The following is a 24,687-nucleotide window of genomic DNA, read 5'->3' on the forward strand; positions in this document are numbered from 1 at the left end:
TATTTTCAATCTTTTGTCATAGGTGATGTTTTTTAGACCTTTAAATAACCTTCATTGGAGAAAATCCAAAGAAGATCAATTTGTCCACATTTTTCCTGAAATGTGGCACCTTGAACTGAACACATTATCAGCATAGAGTGCAATGGACAAATTATTTCTTGTGTCTTGCTTACAACCATTGCCAGACCAAGCCATAGTTTCACCCTGGGCAGCGTGGCACATGCGCGGCCCCACCCCCGGGTGCGCGTTGCCCCATAACACTTCAATCAGGCACCCCCCCCCATAGGATGGTGCCCCGGGCAACTACCCGGATAGCCTCCCCCCCTTAATCCGGCCCTGCTTACAACACACATAGTAATATATCCCAGAATTATGTTGAGTGTGTGTTTGCTTGGGAAGCCTGCCTTGGACTAATTTTGATGCTTCCGAGCAGTGTAGACGTGCTATTTAGAAATAAGATATTTCGGAATAACTATTCCAGAAAAGCTTATTTCTAAATAAGCACGCAGTGTAGACGTACCCCTAGGGTACGTCTTACCTTGAAGTAAGCTATGCAATTTGTGCTATGCAAATTGCATAGCTTATTTCAAGGAAATTCTGAAATAAAGTGCAATTCCGAAACGTCCCTTAACTCTCATAGAATGAGGTTTACAGGGATGTCAGATTACTGAGCTCATTATATTTTGAAATAATGGGCTTGCTCAAAAAGATGCAGAATAGCTATTTTGGGACACTTCCAATATTCTGAAAGTGCGCTGCAGCGTAGACATAGCCTAATAGTCCTGATATCTCCTCAGTTCAGATCCTTGAGTATTCTAGGATGCATTTCATCTGGTGATTTGAAAACATCTCACTTGTCTAGGTAGTTTTTTACTTATTTTTTTCCCCTATTATAGCCTCAAATCATAACTCATTTTCTCTGGTGTTCACAATGTTAGACAGGTGATTGCTACTAACCTTTCTGGTAAAAACCTAAAACAAAAAAAAGACTTTTGGAACTTCCACCGTTTCCACATTTTCTGTTTCTGTCTTTCCCCTTGAGTACTTGGCCTACCCTGTCCTTGGTCTTTCTCTTGCTTCTAATATATTTGAAGAATGTTTTCTTGTATCCCTTTCTGTCTCAAATTATTTTAATCTCGTTTTATGCCTTGGTGTGTCTAATTTTGTCCCTACATGGCTGGCAGTAGAGAGACAGAGTGTCCACACAGCAAAGCTATTTCGAAATAATAGCCCTTATTTTGAAATAACTTTCCTAGCATCTACACAGCCAAACCGTTATTTCGAAATAAATTCGAAATAGCAGAGCGCTTATTTCGAATTTGGTAAACCTCATTTTACAAGGAGTAATGCCAAATTTGAAATTGCTATTTCAAAATAAGTGCTGTGTAGACACTTAATTCAAAATAGGGGGCCTCCAGCCTTCCCAGGGTGCCCTGGTGGCCACTCCAGCCTCAACCAAGAACACTCCTCTCCCACCCCCTTCCCCAGAGTCCTTAAAGGAGTAGACTCTGGCCACAGTGCCTGTGCCAGCTCCAAGCCTGCCAGCCCAGAGCCAACAGTCACTGCCCCTGACCCAGTGGCCCCAAAACATGAGCCAGCAAGCCACTAGCAGCCAGCCTTCCATAGCTCCCCACGAGCAGTGTGCCAGCTCCTAGGAGCCTGCCAAGGCCCAGAGATGGTGGGCGCCTTCCCGGTCCAGGGTAGAGATCATGGACCTTATTCAGGTTTGGAGGGGGGTGGGAGGGGGAAGATGCCCCCTACGTCCAAAATCTCCACACTAGACGGAGGAAGGCAGCCGTCTATGGCAGGATAGCTGCCAGCCTGGCCACCAAAGGCCACATGCGAACCCAGGAGCAGGTATGCATGACAATCAAGTTGGTCCGGTGAGACCCTCAACCCTGAGCCCTGAACTTCCCCTCCCCCTTCTTCCACTTGCTTCTCCCTTCTAGCTCCCTCCTCCCAGTGTTCTCTCTCCTCTCTCTCACCCTCGCTCTTCCCTTCTCCTGCCTCCTTTCCCCAGTCTCAGAGTTTCATTCCTTCCCCCCAGTTTTGTTAAATAAAGAGAGTTTGTATTCATGAAAACGTGTATTTTATTTGACATCAGGAAGGGAGGGGGTAGGGAGGGGTAAGTGGAAGGACGTGAGGGAAGAATGAGGCACAAGTCCCCAGTAGGGCACACCAGGGAGGCTCTTAGTGCTCCTGAGGGTGGAAGCTCTCTCACAGGGCCTCCTGGATACTGACAGCCCCCTGATGGACTTCCTGGATGGCAGCCTGCAGAAAGTGCAGCCAGGCTTGCAGCAACGCATACAAGAGAAGCACCAGAGTGCCCAAGGGCAGCTGTGGCTCCATGTTGCAGAGTGCTGTGGTGTCCCGAGTGAGGGCAACCAGAGCACGCAGAGACAAAATGCTTTGCTGTCCCTCATCGAGATAGACAAGCAAGCAGGGAAACCTGAGAACTAGCTGTCGGGGGGGGGGGGGGGGTCCCTTTAAGCACAGGCCTCAGACAGACTCAAGCAGCAGCCCCACACAGTTAGTCCTGACCTGGTGCCCTGCTGGAACTGGTTCCAGCCGGCCTTAAATGCAATTCAGAGTCCACTCAGTGTGAACACGCTATTTTGAAATGCATTTTGTGTGTAGACACATTATTTTGAAATAAGCTATTTTGAAACACTGTAGTATAGACATACCCTTAGAGTCATCCTTCAGAATTTGACCTTGGTTCCACATTTGTAGAATTCTTCATTGAACTCCTAGAGAAGTTTCTAACTTTCCTATGCAATAGCAGAGTTTACACTTGTGCCCTTAATAATGTGTGTCTGAAAAACTGCCAGCTCTCTCCAACTTCTTCCCATTGGACATGTTTCCCATGGGATCTTATCTACCAACTTCTGAGTGTGCTAAAGTCTTCCTTCTTGAAATCGATTCACTTTATGATGTTGCTTTTGCTCCTACTATTCCATAGGATCATGAACACTAGCATTTCATGATCACTTTCATCTAAGCTGCCTACCAGTTTCAAATTCTCTATATTCAACAAAAATCAAATCTGGAATAGCTTCTCCTCCGTTGCTTTTTCTACCTCCTGAAATAAAAAGGTCTCCGAAGCATTCCACGAACTTTTTGGATAGTTTCGGCCTTGCAGTATTATTTTCCCAACAGATGTCTAGGCTGCCAAGTCCATTGAACCGGGGGCTATGTTAAAAGTAACTTCGTCCTGCTCTTGCCAACTTTTTCCCATTAGACATGTTTCCCATGGGATCTTATCTACCAGCTTCTGAGTGTGCTAAAGTCCTTGTTTGTGAAAAACAAGAAAATATTATCTAAAATACAGGGCAGCAAATTTCTCTCTGAGTCTGGCCAAGGTTAAGGCTACAAGAAATGCTGTTTTTAATGCAAGTAGTTTTAGGGACACAAAATGAACCAGAGGCAGAAGAGATGCATGAAGAGGTTTCAAGACTAAGGGAAATATTTTTCTCACAGAAATTACTCCATTGATTTTAATGTAGTTAAATCTGGTGTAAAGAGGCTCCATATGCTGGTTCCTGACCATCATTTTAGAGAGGGCCTTGAAAGAGATGTAAAGCAAGGGATGACATCCCACTTGGAATTTTTCTATTTCATCTCCGGAATCACTGACTCTAAACTCATTGTGTCCAACACGCTAGCCACTATCCATGTGTGGCTATTTGGTCAATTGAGTGTGGCTAGAGGCAGCAAGGGGAGGGGGAGAAGTGACTGCACTTTTGCTTATCAGATAGCTGACTAGTAGATTAATCACTTAGGGTGTGTCTAGAATACAGGGTTTTGTCAACAAAAAGAGGACTTTTGTCGACAAAACTTGGCAGTTTTGTCGATGGTGGTAAACCTAATTCTACCAGGAATAAGGCCTTTTATTGACAAAGTTCTGACGTCAGAAGGCGTTATTGCATCTACACTGTCCTTTGCGTCTACACTGTCATGTCAACAAAGCCTCTTTCGACAAAAGCCTGTGGTCTAGACACATCCTTACATCCCCTCTAACACAGAACAAAGACTAGAGAGATGGTCAAATGAAATGCTGACCTTGCGGTGGATAAAACTGTAGCTTGTTCTCAGTAGGGATGTGATAGTGTATACATGTAAATGATTAACCGATGAGCCTGGATGCTTTGATTAACCTTATGATGACACACAGCACCTCCTTCCCGGGCTGTCGTCTCTGTGCTTGTGGGGAGCACTGGCTCCTGGGGAGTCACTCCCCTAGTCTACTCCCCCCCACACACACCTGCCTCCAATACAGAGACAGCAGTGTGTGTGAGGGAAGCTGGTATGCACGGGGAGCAGGCTTAAAAGCCAGCTCCCTGCAAGCACTGGCTCCTGCAGAGCTGCCCCTTCTCCCTCTCCCCTGCATGTAAATGTGTAACCACTGAAAATTTCAACGGTTACACATTCACCAAAAGAAACATTCCTAGTTCTCCGCCCTATTGTCTCAAAACAAGGGAAATAATTGTGGCTAGTTCCATGATCCAGCTCTATGTGAGAGGATCAGAAGAAACAGGGGCTAGCAGCATGTTGTCTTACAGAATTAAACAGACAGAAATAAAACCCATAGGGGTACATTTTCAAAAGCAGTGAATTCCTAACACAGTTGGAGAAATGGATCAGCACAAGTCTAAATCTCTTTCCTTGCTTTGTCTTTGCCATTTCACAAGAGGTTTCTACTCAAATTGCTTTTAAAGGCATAAAGCCAGTCACTAAATGTCACAGAAATATCAATTTTTAATGGAGTGAAATATATATTTAAAAATTACAAGGAGTCTTGTGCAAGCTCTTTAAATCCATTTCCAATAAAGTTCAGCTTGAACTCAGATTTTTCAGCTTGCAATGAGAAGTACTATGGTTGCAACATTTTATACATAACATCTACAATTTTTCTAACTTGTCCCTTAATTTTAACCATGATCACTAAACTGAAAACACATTTTAAAACAGATCAGAAGGCCAGTATTTTTAGAAGACTGAAGCAGGAAAACATGTCAGTCTTTGTTTTATTCTATAATAAATCTTCAGATTGAGGATTTGAAGTTTCAACTTGAAAGGTTATAGCTCTCCCAAGAACGGAAAAAGCTTTACTGTTGAATTCCTTTTCACATGCCCGAAATCTTAATTTCCAAATATATCTGCTTATGAAAAAACTGAAAAAAATCATCTGCTTTTTCTTCTATAAAAGACAGACCTTTCCAGGAGTTTGGCATGAGAGGAAAATACTTAATCTTGTGTTATGCTCCTTAGGCAGGATTAATTTCAATAGCCATCATAACCATCAGTAAGTACAGAACACTGCAGCATGTTTCTTTAACACCACAGTGAACGAACGAACACACACACAAACACACACACACCCCAGTGCCTCCATTTCCTGCAGTGACTTTGCACCGTATATCGTATCAAATGTCTTCAATATCTCAAAGGCACTCAATGGTCAAAGCCCAGTGTAACTTAAAAAGTTCACCTATCACTCCAGGTGGAAAGACCACTGTCAACAGCTCCACTCCACAGACAAAAAGAAATGTGCAAGACACAGGAGCTCTCTCAGGACCTGGTCCAATACTATGAAACCAACTCCCAATTGAGAACCAACATAAACTGCACCACTTTTCATTCCCAGCACAAAATGCACTTGTTTGGCCTTGCCTTTGCTAATATATTTAGTGAAAAAAAATCCCACACAAATTCTTCTTTGGGAGAGAAAGAGATAAGGAAAGGACTACATAGAACAGATGTGAGCCAGTTACATCAAGTAATGAACGCTGGAAAGTGTTCAGATACTCTGATGAGGGATATACAGTACAACTTAAGAGAGACAATAATAAATAATGGAATATTAACAAAAGTTAAATATATTTTAAAAACTGCCAGGGGATAGGACACACATTTTTTGGGTTACTAAAGAATTAGGTATAAGCTTATTGTAACAAAAGATTTTTTTAAATAAAGCTATGGAGCACTAGGTTGGTAGTGAAAAATGAAGTTATATCCCCAGTGTAACAATGCTATGCTGATTTTAAGAAAAATCCTAGTACTTACCATTGGATAAATCTAATCTAAATCACCTAATGAAATAATATAGCCAATATTTTGTTCATTTTATGAATACTGTGTCAAGAAATCTGATTACAACACAGCTGCCCTGAAGCTAAGTTTAAGTGTAGGCTGGACATTAAACTGTGTTTAGTAAATCAGGCAAAAAGTATGAGGCCACTTTGTCTCACTGTAGAATACAAATAGCTCTAGTATGCATCATTCTCTTCCCCCAACCTCCTGTAGCAGCCCCACACAAAAGCAGTCTGATTACTGCCCTTGCAGCAATTCTCCTACTTCAGCTCTCGGTAGATCTCAGGTAGTGCTTCCTTAAGTAACTTGATAATTAATAAAATTACAGGATATAAAAACAATACCATCTTAACTGGATTTAAATGATACATCCTACAACTTTAAATTATATTTTCAAAGTTTCTTATAAATACACATTTTCTTGATTTCCAATTTCCAGAGCTGAATGATCTTTCCATATCAATTTAAAAAAATCGGACGTGAATTTCCCCTTTGGAAATCCTGGCGGCTAAACATAGAGTTAGGACACACTTATTACAGGTTATGTTTCTGGTAAGCTACAAGAAAGCTAATGAAGAATCTGAGTACATCATCTACTCTGGGAATATATAGAATAATTATGAAAAAGTTCCATGAAGACATTCCAGGAGTTTATTAAATAACAGTGTATTCTATAGAATAGCCCAGGGGTTATGATAATATGCCATCTGCAGGTCATGTTACTGCCTGTTTTTTTGCACAGTATAGCAGACAGAAATAAAGGTGCGTGACTGATCCACTGAAATTATTAGTTAAAGATGCCTGCTTTCTATCAACATACCATCAATCCTCCCTGATTATCTTGTCTGAAGAATTTCCAAAATCCCATATGCAATGGCTTTTCATCCTAGCCCCCTCCCCCCCGCCCTTCCCCGCTCTACTTTGACTAAAGTAATCTGAAAGTCTTATTGGGAATTTAAATTAAGATACACATTAGCTAAATTCTTAGTAAATGGAACAGCACTTTTATAACAATTTCCTATAAACTGTTAAAAAATGATATCCTTTTACTAACTTAAATCTGAAGTGTCAGCAACACTAAGTTTATGTATGGTTAAAGATATTTCTAGCCTATTCCTATCCTAGTCAGAATTCTCATATTTAGCAACTTTCAGAAGTGCAACATCTATCAATTAATACAAAATTCAGACATAGTCCTTATGAGACTAAACCAAAATTTTAAAGAAGGGAAAATGAGCTGCAAATAGCACTGTGTAATTCACTATACTCCCATTGTTAACTAGTTTTCATTTGATCTACAGCTAGTCTATGAATCCATTTAACGGCATTAATGTTTAGACAGCAATTCCTTTTAGAAAAAAAAACCCCTCATAGCATTTAGCTAATACAGTAAAATACTGTTTGATTGGTTCTTGAGAAGTGCCTGAACCTTTCAAAATGCTCTTTGAATGTTCGTGCTTCTATTTTGTCTTCCACTATTTTAAAACAGATAAAATGTCTCCAGTTTTGAGTCTGAAGACAAATCACAGGGTATATTACAAGAGCCAATATTAACTATGCAAATATCTTTTTTCTTCATGTACTATGTTAAATTTAAAATTTCTACTTCATCAAATCTTAGTAGGACAGAAATAGTTTCCAATGGCAAAAATATTTGGTGCAGGAAATATTTGATGGGGCCCACCCCGACAATTACATTTTTATCCCTGGCAGTAGATGCAAGCAGATGACTAGCTAATTCCTCTTTCCTGCAGGGGCCTTTGGGTGGAGAAGCCAGAGATATGGCACCAGCTTGGTGCTGCTGCTCCTGTGGTCCTTGAAGCTGGGCGTCAGCATGAGATGGAAAAAACTGCTAAGAGTCATCAATTAACTCCTCACTAATTATAAAAGCAATTATATAAGCCATGCTCTTAGCAGCCCTTCTTCCTTTATCTAGGCCCAGTATATGCATGTTTGTAGATTCAAGAATCTGAGGAGCAACACGAGGAGCTGCCACTTAGGCACAACAAGCATTGTGTTGTCCTCTTCTGAGACCACTTTTTATTGTGGAGAATGTGGTGCACTGTTTAGTGCACCATTCCTGCAAACTGACTTTTCTGGGACATTCTGTATTCCGTCTCAACAGGCTTCCTGTTCCACTGTTCTACTTAGTCAGGCAACATTCTACAAATCTGAGAGAGACACAGTATGTGCACACCTATCAACATTTCTGTGTACTTCAGAGCTCTTATTATTGCCTCCATACCTTAACCAAGAGGTCAGTGAAGTATTGGTCTTACTCACTTTATAAGGAAGTTAACAGAGTTTGCACAGTACAGACCTGGTAAATAGTGTCCAGGCCTCTAGTACTACAAATCCAGATCTCATCCATTCTGCCTCCAAGAATTAATAAGCTAAATCTGTGGGCTTGACTACTCAGACTCTAACCAATATTTTGCATCCTTGCCAGAGCCAGGAAAAGAATCTCCAATATTTTAATGCTGTTTGACAATTAGTTCTAAACTCATTGGCAAAGCGTATGTTAAGTGCCTTATCAGTGGGTGGTCTAAAAAGCATAGCTCACATGGCAGAGGTCTGAACTGCGGCTCTGAAGTTCCATGGTTCAAGACGTTGCTAATAAGCCATGTGTGTTGGGGAGTCTTTAGGGTTGCAAATAAAGGAATTTGGTTTTTCCATCTTTTCTATTTCTGGTTTAATTCACAGAATGAGAAAATATCCCTAAACCAGGTTAAAAAACAAAACAAAAACACACTATAATGATCTGACAATTGTGGCTCAAAATGAAGGTGTTTCACAATTTGGTAATTTGTCACATTTTCATACTTCATCTCAGTTTTGAAAGCTGAGAGGTCTGCTTTGGTTTAGAAGAAAACCAAGGTATTCATGCACTATTTTATTTTAAACATAAAACCCTCTTTGGAAGGAATGACTATACCTCTGGGGAAGTGTGTAGCACTGGTCAGCCACGCAGTCTCATTTAAAATACACAGAATTTCAATGGGTGGCTTTATAATTTGTATATTTGTTTGTTGGGGATGAGGTTGGTTTTTCTATATGCTGGGCTTGATTTGACATTGTGTTACTGCAATTTAATAACAGCGTAAACTCCACCAATCTCAACAGAATTACATCAGCGTAACACTGGAGTTACACTAATGTGAAAACAACCCTTAAAGAATTTTTTAAAAAAAACTTATTCCATAGTTTCAACTTCTGATTTTGGTTGGAATATTTTGAACTTAATTATAAGAAATAACTTATTTACCACTAGCTTGGCTAATGCCACAATAGTTCAAAATTTTACAGTTTAAGTGCCTGAGGTTAAAAGTGTGATAGTGTGTAAGATAAACCAGCTAAGACACCACTGACATTTTAGAAAGTGAGTCAAACAAGAGATTAAAGTTTCAATTTATAACACTTCTGTGTTTTTCTTATAAAGTCATAAATAAATCTAGCAAGACAGGGAATGTAAATATTTTTTCAGTTATTTATATTGGAGAAGAGGAAAGGAATTTAATGTGCAATTAACCACTTAAGTGTTTCTCGATAGGTACCATATGGTCTTTGAATTATTTAAATTAACAAAAAATAAATATTTTTAATTTATCCTACTGAATAACTTGATTATCACAACTCAAATGCAAAAAAGTTACGTACCACAATATCCAAGGCAAGTGAAGAAAAATGCAATTTGAGAGAAACAAAAGAAATGTACTTCAAAAGGTTAAGTTTATGGTTTAATACAGGTGTCGGCAACCTACGGCAGGCGTGCAGACCATATGGGACTGTTCCGATTTTAACTGCCATTGACCTTGTGCAGCCTCCATCTTCCCCTCCCACCCTGCCATCCTCCAAGAATCCCTAGGGAGCACTTCAGCAAACTTGTCCAAGGTCGTCCAAATGCTATACGCATAGTGACTCAGCAGGACCTGAAGGCCCCCAGATGCATAAGCCTTTCTGCCCAAGAGGTCCATTTTCTTAGTGTCCCTACTTTTAAGGGGTAGCACCTGGCTGGCCCTGCCTCTCCCTCTGGTTCATCACCTGGATGACCTGAGACCCCCGAGGCAGGTGGGAGAAGTGCTCATTCGCCTCCTGTGACACAAAGTACCTCTGCTCAACTTTCTTGTCCGCCGGCAGGATAGAGGCCAGGGTTTGCCAGAGGGTCTTCGTGATTGTAGTGCCCATATTTAAAAGGCACATGTAGTGCTCATCTTCAAAAAAAGAGGACAGTCCAGGGAACTACAGACTAGTCAGCCTTACCTCAGTCCCTGGAAAAATCATGGAGGGGATCCTCAAGGAATCCATTTTGAAGCACTTGGAAGAGGAGAAAGTGGTCAGGAATAGTCAACCATGGATTCACCAAGGGCAAGTCGTGCCTGACCAATCTGATTAGCTTCTATGATGAAGTAACTGGCTCTGTGGATATGGGAAAGTCAGTGGATGTGATATACCTTGACTTTAGCAAAGTTTTTGATTCAGTCTCCCACAACATTCTTGCCAGCAAGTTAAGGAAATATGGATTGGCTAAATGGACTGCAAGATGGATAGAAAGCTGGCAAGAGTGTCGGACCCAACAGGTAGTGATTAATGGGTTGATGTCAGGTTGGCAGTCGGTTTCTAGTGGAATGCCCCAAAGATCGGTTCTAGGTTCGGTTTTGTTCAACATCTTCATTAATGACCCGGATTGCATCCTTAGCAAGTTTTCAGATAACACTAAGCTAGGGGGAGAGGTAGTTACATTGGAGGGCAGGGATAGGGTCCAGAGTGACCCAGACAGATTAGAGGATTGGACCAAAGGAAATCTGATGAGGTCCAACAAGGTCAGGTGTAGAGTCTTGCACTTGGGACGGAAGAATCCCAAGCACTGTTGCAGACTGAGGACTGAATGGCTAAGTAGCATTTCTGAAGAAAAGGACCTGGAGATTACAGTGAATGAGAAACTGGATATGAGTCAACAGTGTGCCCTTGTAGCCAAGAAGGCGAATGGAATATTAGATTGCATTAGGAGGAGCATTGCCAGCTGATCTAGAGAAGTGATTATTCTCCCTTATTCAGCACTGGTGAGGCCACATCTGGAGTACTGAGTCTAGTTCTCCCTCCCCCAACCCCACTCCACTATAGAAAGGATGTGGACACATTGGAGTGGGTCCAGTGGAGGACAACCAAAATGATTAGGTGGCTGGAGCACATGACCTATGAGGAGAGGCTGAAGGATTTGGGCTTATTTAGCTTCCAGAAGAGAAGAGTGAGGGGGGAGAGATCTGATAGCAGCCTTCAACTTCCTGAAGAGAGATTCCAAAGAGTATGGAGAGAGGCTGTTCTCAGTAGTGATGGATTGCAGAAGAAGGAGCAACGGTCTTAACTTACTGTGGGGGAGGTCTAGGTTGGATATTAGGAAAAACTATTTCACTAGGAGAGTAGTGAAGAACTGGAATGGGTTACCTAGGAAGGTGGTGGAGTCTCCATCCCTGGAGGTTTTTAAGTCTTGGCTTGACAAAGCCCTGGCTGGGTTGCTTTAGTTGGGATTAGTCCTGCTTTGGGCAGGGGGCTGACTTGATGACCTCCTGAGGTCTCTTCCAGCCCTATGATTTTCGCCGTTCTTGTTGACTGCTAAGGACACTGTGTTAGGGGTGTCGGGCTGTAGGATATAGACTGTGGGATCCTATTCCTCTGACACCCTCTCCACCTGGACCACCAGACTCTGGTCCAGGCAGTGAAAGAGCTCCTGGTGGGACCTCAAGTCCATGGAAAGTATGGGGGGGGGGGGGGAGATTCAACGAGTATCTCATCCAGTGAGGATGACAAGAGCCCAACCATGCCTGCTATCTCAGGATCATGGGCTTGTGAGGGGGCATGTGAGGCTGCAAACAAGACCATGGTAGAGGAATGAGCAGCAGGGGCCCCTCCCTCCAAAAGGGGTCTTGGGGAGGCCTGGCCAGGGGAAGGGACTGTCCTGACATGGGTGGGGTCACTGAGGGAGGGGCCATAGGCTCAGAGAAGACTGACTCTGATCTAGAGAGGCCTGCACCCTGGCTCTGGTGGTAATTCCCGGGGCCACTGAGCCAGGGCCTGCATTTGTATGGGCCAGGACTGCTGTAGCACTGGTACCGGGGTTGGCTGGGGTTATTGTTGCTGCTGCCAGTGGTGCGTAGAGGCACTGCGGGGCTGTGACTGGTTGCGGGAATAGGACCAGTGCCGGGACCTGGATTTAGAGCCCCGGGATGACCATACTGACTCCACCTCTGAATAAGTATTCCAAGGTCAACCAGGGTGGTGCGGTGGCAGCCACAGCCAGCAATCTCCCTATTGGGAGGTGCCAGGACATAGACTTCAGCTTGCCCTGGTGCTGGGGAGGAGGTAGGGGCATGGCTTGTGCCAGCACTTGTGCACCTGGTGGGGAAGGACCGATAGCCATAGAACCCAGTGCCACTGTCGACACTGTCCGAGGACCCTGTACCAGTGACAATTCTGGCGCTAGTGCCGGTGTGTGGGCGGGCGTAGAAGCTGCAGCCAGTGCTGAAGCTGGGAGCAGTGCCACACCTGGTACCAGGATCTAAGTTGTTGGCACCGGGGCAGAGCTGTGGTGACCCCTCGCTTCCGGGCCCGAGGCACTAAGTGCCATCCTGGCTTACGCTCCTTGGCTGGGCCTGGTACCGAGGTTGGGGAAGAGTACAGCTTGATGAAGTCTCTTACAGCCTTGAAGGTCTCCGGAGTGGAGGGCTACGGGAAGTCCCCCGCTGGTTTGGGGTCTCAGCATGGTTAGGAGCTGTGTTGACCTGACCACTATGGTCCAGGCACAGCGCTCGATGGTGCCGAGTGCCCCACTTTAGGGCACACTGAGGACACATGCCTTGAGGGAGGCGTGGAAGTGGCTGGGTGCCTCCCATACTGAGGCCGGTGTGCTCTGGGTTGCCAGAGCCAGGATGGACACTGGTGCAGGATGTAAAGCCGCCTTCATATACTCTTCAAGCAAGATTCTCATTTCCATTTGGTGCGTGGCTTGAAGGCCTTGTAGATTTAACAGGCCTCAGACAAATGGGCCTCACCAAGACACTTAAGATAGGCTGACTGAGGGTCCCTGAGGGCACAGGCTTTTGGCACTTCCTCGCAGGGCTTGAAGCCTTGGGGCCCGGGTGTGCTTCACTGAACACGCCATGGATGCAAAGTGAGCCCCAGGCTTGAGCATTCAACATTAAATAAAACATTTAGCTACTTAAGAAGCTAGAAAAGAACAATGAACTGTGAAACTTTAAGAACTAGAACACTAGGTAAAACTTCTACGAGGCACTTGCAGAGCAAGACCAAAAGCACGTACCAAAGCCCATCATGAGCGGTAAAAAGGAATTGAGGGGTTGGAGGGCCAGCAGGGGTATATATTTGCTGATACAGTGGCGCCACTCCAAAGGGCTCCCCTGCTGGCTCAACAGATACTGCTAAGGGAAAAATTTCCGACAATCCGTGCATACCTACATGGAATGGACGTGAGCAATCACTCAAAGAAAAACAGGGAAGATAATGGAGCAGGTAATTAAGGAAATCATATGCAAACACTTGGAAGGTAATAAAGTGATAGGGAATAGCCAGCATGGGTTTGTGAAGAACAAGTCATGCCAAACTAATCTGATAGCTTTCTTTGATAGGATAACGAGCCTTGTGGATAAGGGAGAAGTGGTGGATGTCATATACCTAGACTTTAGTAAGGCATTTGATACGGTCTCGCATGATATTCTTATTGATAAACTAGGCAAATATAACTTAGATGGGGCCACGATAAGGTGGATGCATAATTGGTTGGATAACTGTAGTGAGAGAGTTGTTGTTAACGGTGCTAAATCCTGCTGGAAAGGGATAACAAGTGGAGTAGATATCAATGATGTAGATATTGGGATAGAGAGTACGCTTATTAAGTTTGCAGATGATACCAAACTGGGTGGGGTTGCAACTTCTTTGGAGGATAGGGACATAATTCAAAATGACCTTAGCAAGTTAGAGAAATGGTCAGAGGTAAACAGGATGAGGTTTAATAAAGAGAAATGCAAAGTGCTCCACTTAGGAAGGAACAATCAGTTCCATACATACAAGATGGGAAGCGACTGTCTAGGAAGGAGCATGGCGGAAAGGGATCTAGGGGTCATAGTGGACCACAAGTTGAATATGAGTCAACAGTGTGATGCTGTTGCAAAAAAAAGCAAATATGATTCTAGGTTGTATCAACAGGTGTGTTGTAAGCAAAACTCGTGAAGTCATTCTGCCGCTCTACTCTGCACTAGTTAGGCCTCAGCTGGAGTACTGTGTCCAGTTCTGGGCGCCACATTTCAAGAAAGATGTGGAGAAATTGGAAAGGGTACAGAGAAGAGCGACAAGAATGATTAAAGGTCTAGAGAACATGACCTATGAAGCCAGGCTTCATGAACTGGGCTTGTTTAGTTTGGAAAAAAGAAGATTAAGGGGGGACATGATAGCGGTTTTCAAATATCTAAAAGGGTGTCACAAGGAGGAAGGAGAAAATTTGTTCCTTTTGGTTTCTGAGGACAGGACAAGGAGTAATGGGCAGCAAGGGAGGTTTAGATTGGACATTAGGAAAAAATTCCTAACTGTCAGGGTGGTCAAATATTGGAATAAATTGCCAAGGGAGGTGGTGGAATTTCCCTCTCTGGAGATATTTAAGAACAGGTTAGATAGACATCTGTCAGGGATGGTGTAGACAGAGCTTGGTCCTGCCTTGAGGGCAGGGGGCTGGACTCGATGACCTCTTGAGGTCCCTTCCAGTCCTATTATTCTATGATTCTAACATGTCCTACAAGTTCTTAGCATGTTTCGGGAAAAACATTCCTCAATTTTCTGAAGAAACAACAAAGAGATCATCCATTTTGAATCTTGTATTGACCCACTGGGATAAATTAGTTGCAAATGCAAAGCTGGTTGGGAACATGGGAGGAAGTGATCAAGATTTGATAGAATTCAAGATCCTAAGGAAAGCAGGTAATGAGAACAACAAACCAAGACACTGTGCTTCAGAAAGGCAGATTTCAACCAACTCAGAAACAGTAGATGGAAAGGAAGAAAAAGGAGAAAAGTGGCTGGCAGTTCCCAAAAGATGTCATACAAGAAGCTCAGGTTGAAGGTATTTGAATGCAAGAGAAAAGATAAGTCATAGGAAGCCAATATGGCTGCACAAGGAGATTTTAGCTATCGAAACACCAAAAGGGACACACACAGGCAACTGAAGGAGGGGCATGTCATCAAGGAAGTAAATATCAGAATAGCACAAGAATGTATGGACAACAAAAATCAGGAAAGCAAAGGAAAATAATGAGTTACAACTGGCAAGAAATTAGAGATGACAAGGAAGCTGCTTCACTGGAAGTTTTCAAAAAGAGACTGACTAGAAATCTCTCTTGAATGCTTTAGACAAGTGATTTTCTGACCTCCAGTGTGCCAGGAACCAAATTAGTGATCATTACCCAAAAGAGTCACAGCCGTGTGAATGCATGGTTTCATTTACTACTTTTAATATTACTCTCATTAATATTCTCATACTATTATTACAAAATAATACATTTAATGAATGTTCATCTTTTCATTAAAAAGCTACATTTCCTCTGATGGGCAGAACCTCTACAGTAGCTTGGCTCTTTTCAGGAACCCAAATGAGTGAAGCCACGCCACTCTTCTCACAACCAAGTAGCCATCTCAGCCGCACTGATGACAGTTTCCAGTGACAACTTCACAATCATGTTTCCCTCCTAGATGATGTTTCAAACTGTCCTCTAAGCTTGCTTGGAATCTTATCTGAAAACTATGTGAATATGTTATAGTTCACAAGGTTGTACTTTAGCAATAAACACCTGAGAGTTTGCTAGTCTGAACTGCAGGCTGGTAGCTGAGAAGAGCTATCTGCCAACAATACAGTTCGTTAGCTTCCTTATCAAGTGGAAAAGATCATATCTGATGTTGCCTATTTCTCTCTGATGCAGCTTCGGCAACCAGTGGATTTGACGCAGAATGACTAAATAAAAATTCTGTCCCTTTAGCTGGGACAAAACACTTCTTCACTATTGTTTTTACGGTGGAGTGCCACACAACTTTTGCTGGTTCCATGCTCATGTTGTTGTTATTTTACTGAATCCAGTGCTCTGAAATACATCAGAGTTTGGCATGCCTCTTGAACTTCCACTAGATGTATCAGGTAGCAGGAGCTATACTACAAGTAGTATTTAACTGTTCTTGTAATGTAGTTTCTTGATGAATATAACTTATTTTTAACATAGATGTAAACTCCTACTCCAGATGCCCTCAAATTCTAGATACAAGAAACCAGATAGTATATTGACAATATAACTCTATTAGAGCTCTATTAGAGCTTTTGTACTGGAAGAGACTGTGAGCTCAAGTCACAACCAAAGCTTGTACTAAAACGGTGATACTATGCTGTTCTAGATGTTGCTTAATGTTACAAGCACCATCCTATGGATACATTTTGAAGGTGGAAGATTAGAGAATACAAGACAATTTTCAAAATAAGTAAGGAAGGAATTTATCTGGTGACTTGGCTACCATTCACCCTAAAGAGATTTGCAGAGGGAGAAGGATTCTAAAGTTCAAGATTATATGAACAAGCATTAAATATCTCCACATGCCTAATCATTCTATATAATTCTATTTAAACACATTCTGTTCTCTGGGGATATCCTGCCTCTGATTCTGTGGCTGAGGAAGGTACAATGGGAGTGGAATCTGCTGCCGCCTAAGGAACAGGAAGGGTTTATAGGAAAAGGATGCACACAATGGAGCCCATTCTTTGTGGGGAAGGGTTATTTGGTTCCTGCATAGCATTCAGCAATGAAAGAACATAAGTGTATTATGGGAGGGGTGACAAGTTACTCAGGATGGGTCCTGGGTTCGGGACTTGCTATGATAAAAGTACACATGTGCACAACCAAACAAGTGATTCTCTTTTTTCGTTTCATTAAAATGTGATTTAAATTCCAAGGAAAAAGAGTTCTGCATTTTCAGAATACAATTTCCACACAATTAAACACACAATTTCATTCAGAAAAAGGAATAATAAAGTTGGATTCTCTGAATGTTAAGGACTTACACCTTGTTTTATACAATTTGCTTAATTTACTAAACTGGCACAAATGGATACGTATGCCCAAAACCTCAGTAAGCAGGCACTCTTTCGAATTATACTGATAGGCAATGTGGGGATTTTAATTCTGCTGGAAAGGGAAAAGTCACAAGGCCTAAGCATTTCCAACCCATCTTTTTCTTTTAAGCATGAATAAGAATTAAATGTTATACTCACAGTATTTGGTACATACGGTAATCCATAAAATTTCTCCTGGGTTTCCTTTAAAATTTCTGTGGTAGACCTCTTTAGAGGATGTTCCCCATGGTAAAGTTGGTCCAAAACAGCATAAAAGACCTAGACAGATAAAACATATATTCAGCTTTGGCTCACAGTCTTGGCATTTGACATGTGGTTAACCAACAAAGACAGAGGCAATAGAATAAACCATGAGAACTTAAAATATGTACACTTCCTGGCTCTTCTATTTTCGTTATAAAAGGATAAGGGACTGATCCTGGTAATGTGCTGAGTGCCCTTGACTCCAGCTGACACAAAGATTTAGAGGACTCAAAATCTTGCAAGCTTTGTTCAGTAACTTAAAATGATAGGCAACCTTCATGAGTTTATGTACTTGTCTACCTTAAACAAAATTGAAATCCATGCACCAAAGAAGTCCGCCTTTTGAAAAAACGCACCAAGTTTTAAAATATTCTTATTAATAAAAACAAATCTTTTAAAATATCATTCTTGGGTTCTAAGACACAGACATAGCCCAGCCCAACTTGACGTCACTAGGATGCACATGCTGTGTACGAGGCCACAAAGAGCAAAAGATCACAGCTACTGTGAAGATTAAGCAGTGGACACGAAGTATCTTCAGATGGATGGCAGAAGGTGGCACCTCTCAAGTTCCCTCTAGAATTTGGCTATCATCATGTTCTGGGAAAAATGTTTAATTTGTCAGCATTCAAGGCATCATATTAGGTAAGGGAATTGGGAAATAAGTGCTACTGAAAGAGACCGATATTTTATAGGTGCCTGGAAAAGAGGAAGGAAGCACGTGTGGGACTTTAATGGGACCCAAGAATGGCATGAGGTGCTGATGGGTTTTTGGCATGCTGCCGCCACCCTGCCAACAAAATTGGCCAATAGGAGCTCAGGAATTTTGCTTGGGACAGGGGCAGCATGGGAAGCCTCCATCCCCCTTTCCTCCCAGGCTTGGGAGTCAGGGGAGGCCCATGACTATAGGCGGACTCGGCCACCGCCTAGTGCACCGCCTTCAACAGGACGCCTGATGATATCAGGGGGCGCACGATGATGATGTCAGTCCATTAATGGCCCTGCAGGTAGGGGCGCCGATCGTGTGTTCCGCCTGGGGCACCAGATGCCACAGCCCACCTCAGACCACTCCTGTCTGGAGTGGAGCCATGTGGGGCAGCCAGCAGCCTTGGACAGCAGCAGACAGTCTACCTTAGGTTTTTGTAGGAGCTGCTGGCTGGAAGCTGCCTAGGTTAGCGCCTCTTAGCCAGAGCCTGCCTCTGGCACCCTACCCCGGCTCTTCCCTCTGACTACCTGCCCCAGGCCACTACTGTATCCCTTTTTCCCCCCTTCTCCCAGGTCACAACTCCCTCGCAGACCCTGCACCCCCTCCTAGATCTCTCTCCCAGGCCAGAATCTTCTCTCGCACCTGTATCCTTTCCCTGACCCTGCACCCTATTACCCTTCTCCAGGTCACCACCCAAACCCTGCGCCCCTTTCACCTAGGTCACAACTCCCTCCCCAGACCTTGCACCCCTCTCCTAGAGCCGCTCCCCCAGGCCAGAATCCTCTTCTCTACCCCTAAAAGCCCTAGACTGTGCACCCTAAGCACCTGTCACAGATCGCAGCCCCTTCCTTCACCCAAACTCCCTCTCAGACCCCTCACCCCCTCCTGCACCCTAACTCCCTAACCCAAGCTCCCTTCTGCACCCAACCACCATCCCAGACCGCACACCCCCTCCATGGAAGTGTGGCCCTTGACCACTTGCCAAAATCTTGGAGTGCTCCCCCATTACAAATTATTGCCCACCCCTGTCCAAAGCACTTGCAACCCCTCCTGGTGTGGTATGTACATAGGCTTTGTGATAGCATAGAAAGTACAATTATCTAGATCACTGCAGATATTGAACCAGACCCAGAATTGATCCCTGAGGGACACCACTTATTTTGCCCTTCCAGTTTGACTGAGACACATTGGTAAATACTCTCTGGGAATGGTATCTGCCTTATAGTAGCTCCATCTAAGTTATATTTCCCAAGATTGTTTATGAGAGGGCTATGTAAAACAGAATCAAAAGCATTCCTAAAGTCAAGACACAGCACATTTACCATTTACCCCTTATCCACAAGACCTGTTACACTGTCAAAGAAAGTTATTACATTGGTTTGACACAATTTGTTCTTGACAAATCCATACTGTTACTTATCACCCTATTATCTTCTAGTTTTCTACAAACTGACTGCATAATTATTTGCTCCATTATCTTTCTGGGTAATGAAATTTAGCCGGAATCCCTTAAAGGGTCCAGGATCACCCACTTCTGCACCAGGCTTGTCCTTCAAGTCATATTCTCTCACACACTGCTAGCTTCCTTCTTTCTTCCCCTACACAATGGCAGGCAAAGACCCTTTCTTTTATTACCTCTGGTCCCCTCTATTTCATTTTAATTTAAAAAAATCTGTATATGAAACAGGGAACTTGAGAGAGACTACCGTGAAAAAGCTGTGTGAGTTGCTTACATCAGTAGTTCTCAGTAATGGTCCTGCACCTCCTGCAGGGCTACAAGCAGGTTTCAGAAGATCTGCTAAGCATGGCTGGCATTGGACTCTATAGAACCCAGGGCAGAAAGCCCATGCCTGATCTTGAGCCCCACCATGCGGGGCTGAAGCCAAAGCCTGAGCAACTTAGCTTGCTACTCCCTAATGCTGAGCCAGGCTTTTATATGCAACCACCCACCCTATATTGTGGCACAGGTGAGTCTCTGAGTTTTTATAGAATGCTGGAGGAGGGATAGGGGTGCTTAAAAGAACTCGTCGAGATGATCTGACAAAAATGGAATTGTGGCTTATGTAGCATGCTCAACTATTTCTTTCAAAGTCTTATGATTGGGTTAAAAAAAAAAAAATCCAAACCCACTGGCAGCTTGCAACTTTAGCCAGAATTCATTCATTAGTATAGATTTGGTTTCGATTATGACCCAAGTTTTTCAACTAAATGTAAACACTTCCTAAGGATTACATTACTCTCTTCCAAACATATGGCAGCTTGATAAACCTTTTAGCTAGATTTTCATAATGATAAAACTCTGTTAAGACATTCAAAAACTGCTTTTCTATGGCATAAATGTATGCTCTTGTGGTCTGAACAGAGAAGTGGGAGTCAGGACTTCTGCAATCTGTTCCTGGACCCTCTGCTGAAGACTGGTGAGGTAGGTTGCTTAGGGCAGTTTCTACAAAGACCTTTTACATCTGCACTTGAAAGGGAATCCTCTGAACTGTCATTCATGTTAAAATTCGACACTTACGGACAAGGACTTAACAAGTCTTTGAACTTTCTCACCCATTATCAAGACAGTTTCCCCAATTATCACCTGTAATACCATTAACTCACAAACATCCCACTCTCCCTACCTTTAATATCAGCAATTCACAGACACTTACCTTCCTTCCTCCCCCTTCCCACCCCCCCGCATCCTCCTTCTGTTCTGCAATGTGATTTGTCCTTTTCATATTTGTTCATTTTTTTAAATTGTATCCTTTGGTATATATGGTTGTGACTACTTTCTTCCACTATTTGATCTGAGGAAGTGGGTCTGGCCCACGAAAGCTCATCAAATAAACCATCTTGTTAGTCTTTAAAGTGCTACATTGTCCTGCATTTTGCTTCAACTACCCCAGACTAACACGGCTACATTTCTATCTCTCAATCAGAGTATGAGTACCCTTAGGGGTACTTGATATACCCCCCATATTTCTCTCAACACAACTGAAATTTGGAGAGAACTGAATTTTTGTTTTAAGTTTTAGAACGCTTTATTATTTCTGTACTTTTTACACCCAAAAATTTCATCGCCCGCTGGCTATGATTAAATTATTGAAACAAATGTGTTGCTATGGTAGAAAAAATATGTTGTGTCTCTGAAAACTGTAGGTACTGGGGGGTACTTATTTTTTAAAAAGGGGTACTTTATAAAAAAAGGTTGAGAAACACTGTCTTAAGGAATAATGGAGAAAGAGAGCTACAGAATTACAAGCTCCCCCATTCCCTGGCACATACAGTGTGTGTCAGAAGGAAGTTCTGACACAGCCCACCAGGAACTCTCAGTAAAAATAAATCCATCCTTGAAAATAAACACTGATGATTTTACATACAGAAGTATCTTTAACTATGAGCCATAGTTATGTTTACTTGCCATAGCAATGGGAATGAAAGACATTTCACACTGCGAAGGGACCCTATTTTTAAGCCTTTAGATACTGATAAATTTCTACTATCAGTATATATTGCAACTAAACCTTAATAAAAGGAGGCAGTGATAATACAATAATTATTATAAATTATTACATTCATTAGCTTATTTGGTTCCAACTCTTTCTAGCTCTCTGTCTACTTGTTACAAGTAATTATGTAATGAGCTATACTTGTACCAACATTACTGAAGGCCTAAATTTCCAGAAATTTACTCCATATGACAAAAATATGCCTATTGAGAAGATGTGCATTTAAATGCAGAGTACAGAACTCAGGTTTCATTGTCTCTCTAAAGGATCTGCTGGAGACTACTGCAACTGAATTTACTATAGCAAAGTTGCTGTTTATGGATAAAAAGGCAATTTAATATCAATCTCTTATTTTTAGACGCCATACAAATTAGTAGAAGTTATCTGAAAATTGTTGTATTTATTTTTTGAATAGGCTAAAACACATCTGATATTTCACCACTCTTAGAAAATTCAAAACATTTTCAGTTTCAGAAAAGTCAAGTGACAAATGGCATGTATGGCACTTAGCCCTCAAAGAGCTGCTAATCTATTTTTCCTCAAAAAGAGTTGAAGTTTTCAGTTATAAGTAAGCTCTTTATCTATTTGTGTGCAATGAATGTGGTCATTTAGACATTGACACACACACACAGGAGAATGTATCCAGACACCTACATTAAAATAAAAGTTTTTCAATTATTATAACCTCAAATAATGACAGAAAACAATACACATGTCTACAAAGGAATGAATGAACTCTATATACACCATCATGCACCATCTCTAGGGACAATTTATGTGAAATAAATAACAAACGACCATCAAGTAATCCTTTTATCTGGGATTAGTTTTTAGAGTATAAGCACCTGCAGGCATTACTGTTAGCTAATCTGAAGATGCACTGAAAGACAGTCAAATACTTATGGCAACTCTGATCCAGGATAAATAGAAACTGACTCCTGAAAGGAAATCCTTGGGCTCTATTTCTAGTACATATATTATTGAACAAAGAATGCCTGGCTGTGTCTACACTGGCCGCCTATTACGGAATAGGCATGCAAATGTAGAACTTTGTTAGAGGCAAATCCGCGGGGGATTTAAATATCCCCCGCGGCATTTGCATTTTCATGGCCGCCGCTTTTTTCCGGCTTGGAGATAAGCCGGAGAAAAGCGCCCAGACTGGCGCGATCCTCCAGAATAAAGCCCTATTCCGGAGGATCTCTTATTCCTACTTGCAAGTAGGAACCTTTAAATCTTGCAAGTAGGAATAAGAGATCCTCCGGAATAGGGCTTTATTCCGGAGGATCGCACCAGTCTGGACGCTTTTCTCCGGCTTATCTCCAAGCCGGAAAAAAGCGGCGGCCATGAAAATGCAAATGCCGCGGGGGATATTTAAATCCCCCATGGATTTGCCTCTTCCAAAGTGCTACATTTGCATGCCTATTCCGTAATAGGGGCCAATGTAGACGTAGCCCCTGTGTTTGAAAGCACATGTCCTTCACTTCAGAATTTCTAGTCAATTATTGGTCTGTACTCTGGAAGATTAATCAAAATTAGCAACTCTCCTGAACAGGGTATTTGTTTTGAGTATTCATGCATCAGTATTAACTTTTGCTTTTTCGGAACTGCTGTACACTTCAGAGCAATTCTGCTTTAATTTTTGTATGGATTCCTTCTAAACTGCAAACAATCTCTCTCATGTATTTCTCTTAGATATAGTAGCACAGCATTTATCTGCATCTGAAAAAATTATAAGCAAAAATTATGCATTCCAAAATCAAAATTGCTAGAGGTATTCCACAACTTTCACATGACAAAGGTATAGTGGCACTCCTCCACACATCACTCGCCTCTCATGGCACCCATAATGATCAGTGACACCCAAAGTTGCAATGATTTAACTATAAGTGTGATTTAAAATCTGACTTAGTTAAATTAGTGCAAACCTGGATACTCAACTTTATATAAACTTATAATATAAGCTTAACTACCATAACCAGTTTTAAATCAATAAAAGTGTCCATGCAATGGTTTCCACTGGTTTAATCAACATATTTTAAAAATCAATTTTATTTAAGTTCATAAAATTGTTGTTTGTAGAGAAGGACATAGTCTTGGGGCAAAGGAGCCTCCGTGAGCCAAATTCAGCCCACCAAGCTGGTGGATCCAACCCACGGCTGCCCTCAGGCCAATCCAGACCTGGGGACAGGGAAGTATGCAAAGTCTCCTCCCCTGCCAGGGGGACGTGGAATCAGAGGGAAGCACCAGCAGGGGGCGAGAGACTCTGTGCACTATCCTGGCCTCAGACCATGGTAGGCCTGGGGACTAGGGAAGTGCACAAGGTATTCTCCTGCTGCGGCGTCAAGAGAGCACTGCCAGCTGCTTTAAAACGGCTGGCAATTGTCTCTAGGTACCAGGGTGGGGAGAGAGACTTCACATGCTCCCCCACCCCCAGGCCAATCAGAATCTGGTGATAGAGAAGCATGAGAAGTCTCTGGTTTAGCACTTTAACGAAAGTGCTAAAACTGCTGTTTTGAAAGAGAGTCAGACAGAACTGCATTATCTGAGCAACAACTATAACAATATAATAAGGTGAATCAATATGAGAGTTAACTAGGATGATTTTTAAAAACATGCTAAGCATCTCCAGTTCACACAGAGTTAGTGAGATTTAAAGGTGCCTCATATGTCTAATAATTAATTTGGGATTAATATTAAAATGGGTCTGGGAGCTTAAGTTTAGGCACTCTGGGTTTGAAAAAGATGGCCGAAGTAAATACATCAGAGATGATTACTTCTGCATACTATTTTCCCTCCCAATTTATATATGAGATTTAAAAAAAGAACAAAATATCAAATCCCATTTTAATTCATGGCTTGCTGTTAAAACTTAAGTGTGAAAGGCAACCATTTTCAAAGCTGTGTACCTAAAGATAAACATCTAAATCCGTATTAAAATACCAAACTTTATGCAGACAATTGACAATGTTGATCAAAAC

The 24,687-nt window shown here is 42.3% G+C and overlaps 1 protein-coding gene across 1 annotated transcript in view; it reads right to left on the reverse strand.

Annotated features, from left to right (window-relative positions):
• The window catches only part of MIPEP (mitochondrial intermediate peptidase), a 110,026-nt gene that overhangs the window by 23,359 nt on the left and 61,980 nt on the right, over positions 1-24,687 (reverse strand). The window contains exon 16 of the mRNA XM_075919264.2: positions 17,405-17,524. Coding sequence (XP_075775379.2) covers positions 17,405-17,524 — 120 coding nt within the window. The remainder of the gene's footprint in view (positions 1-17,404; positions 17,525-24,687) is intronic.

Source organism: Pelodiscus sinensis, chromosome 1, assembly GCF_052426305.1.
Source record: "Pelodiscus sinensis isolate ZL-2025 chromosome 1, ASM5242630v1, whole genome shotgun sequence".
Classification (NCBI taxonomy): domain Eukaryota; kingdom Metazoa; phylum Chordata; order Testudines; family Trionychidae; genus Pelodiscus; species Pelodiscus sinensis.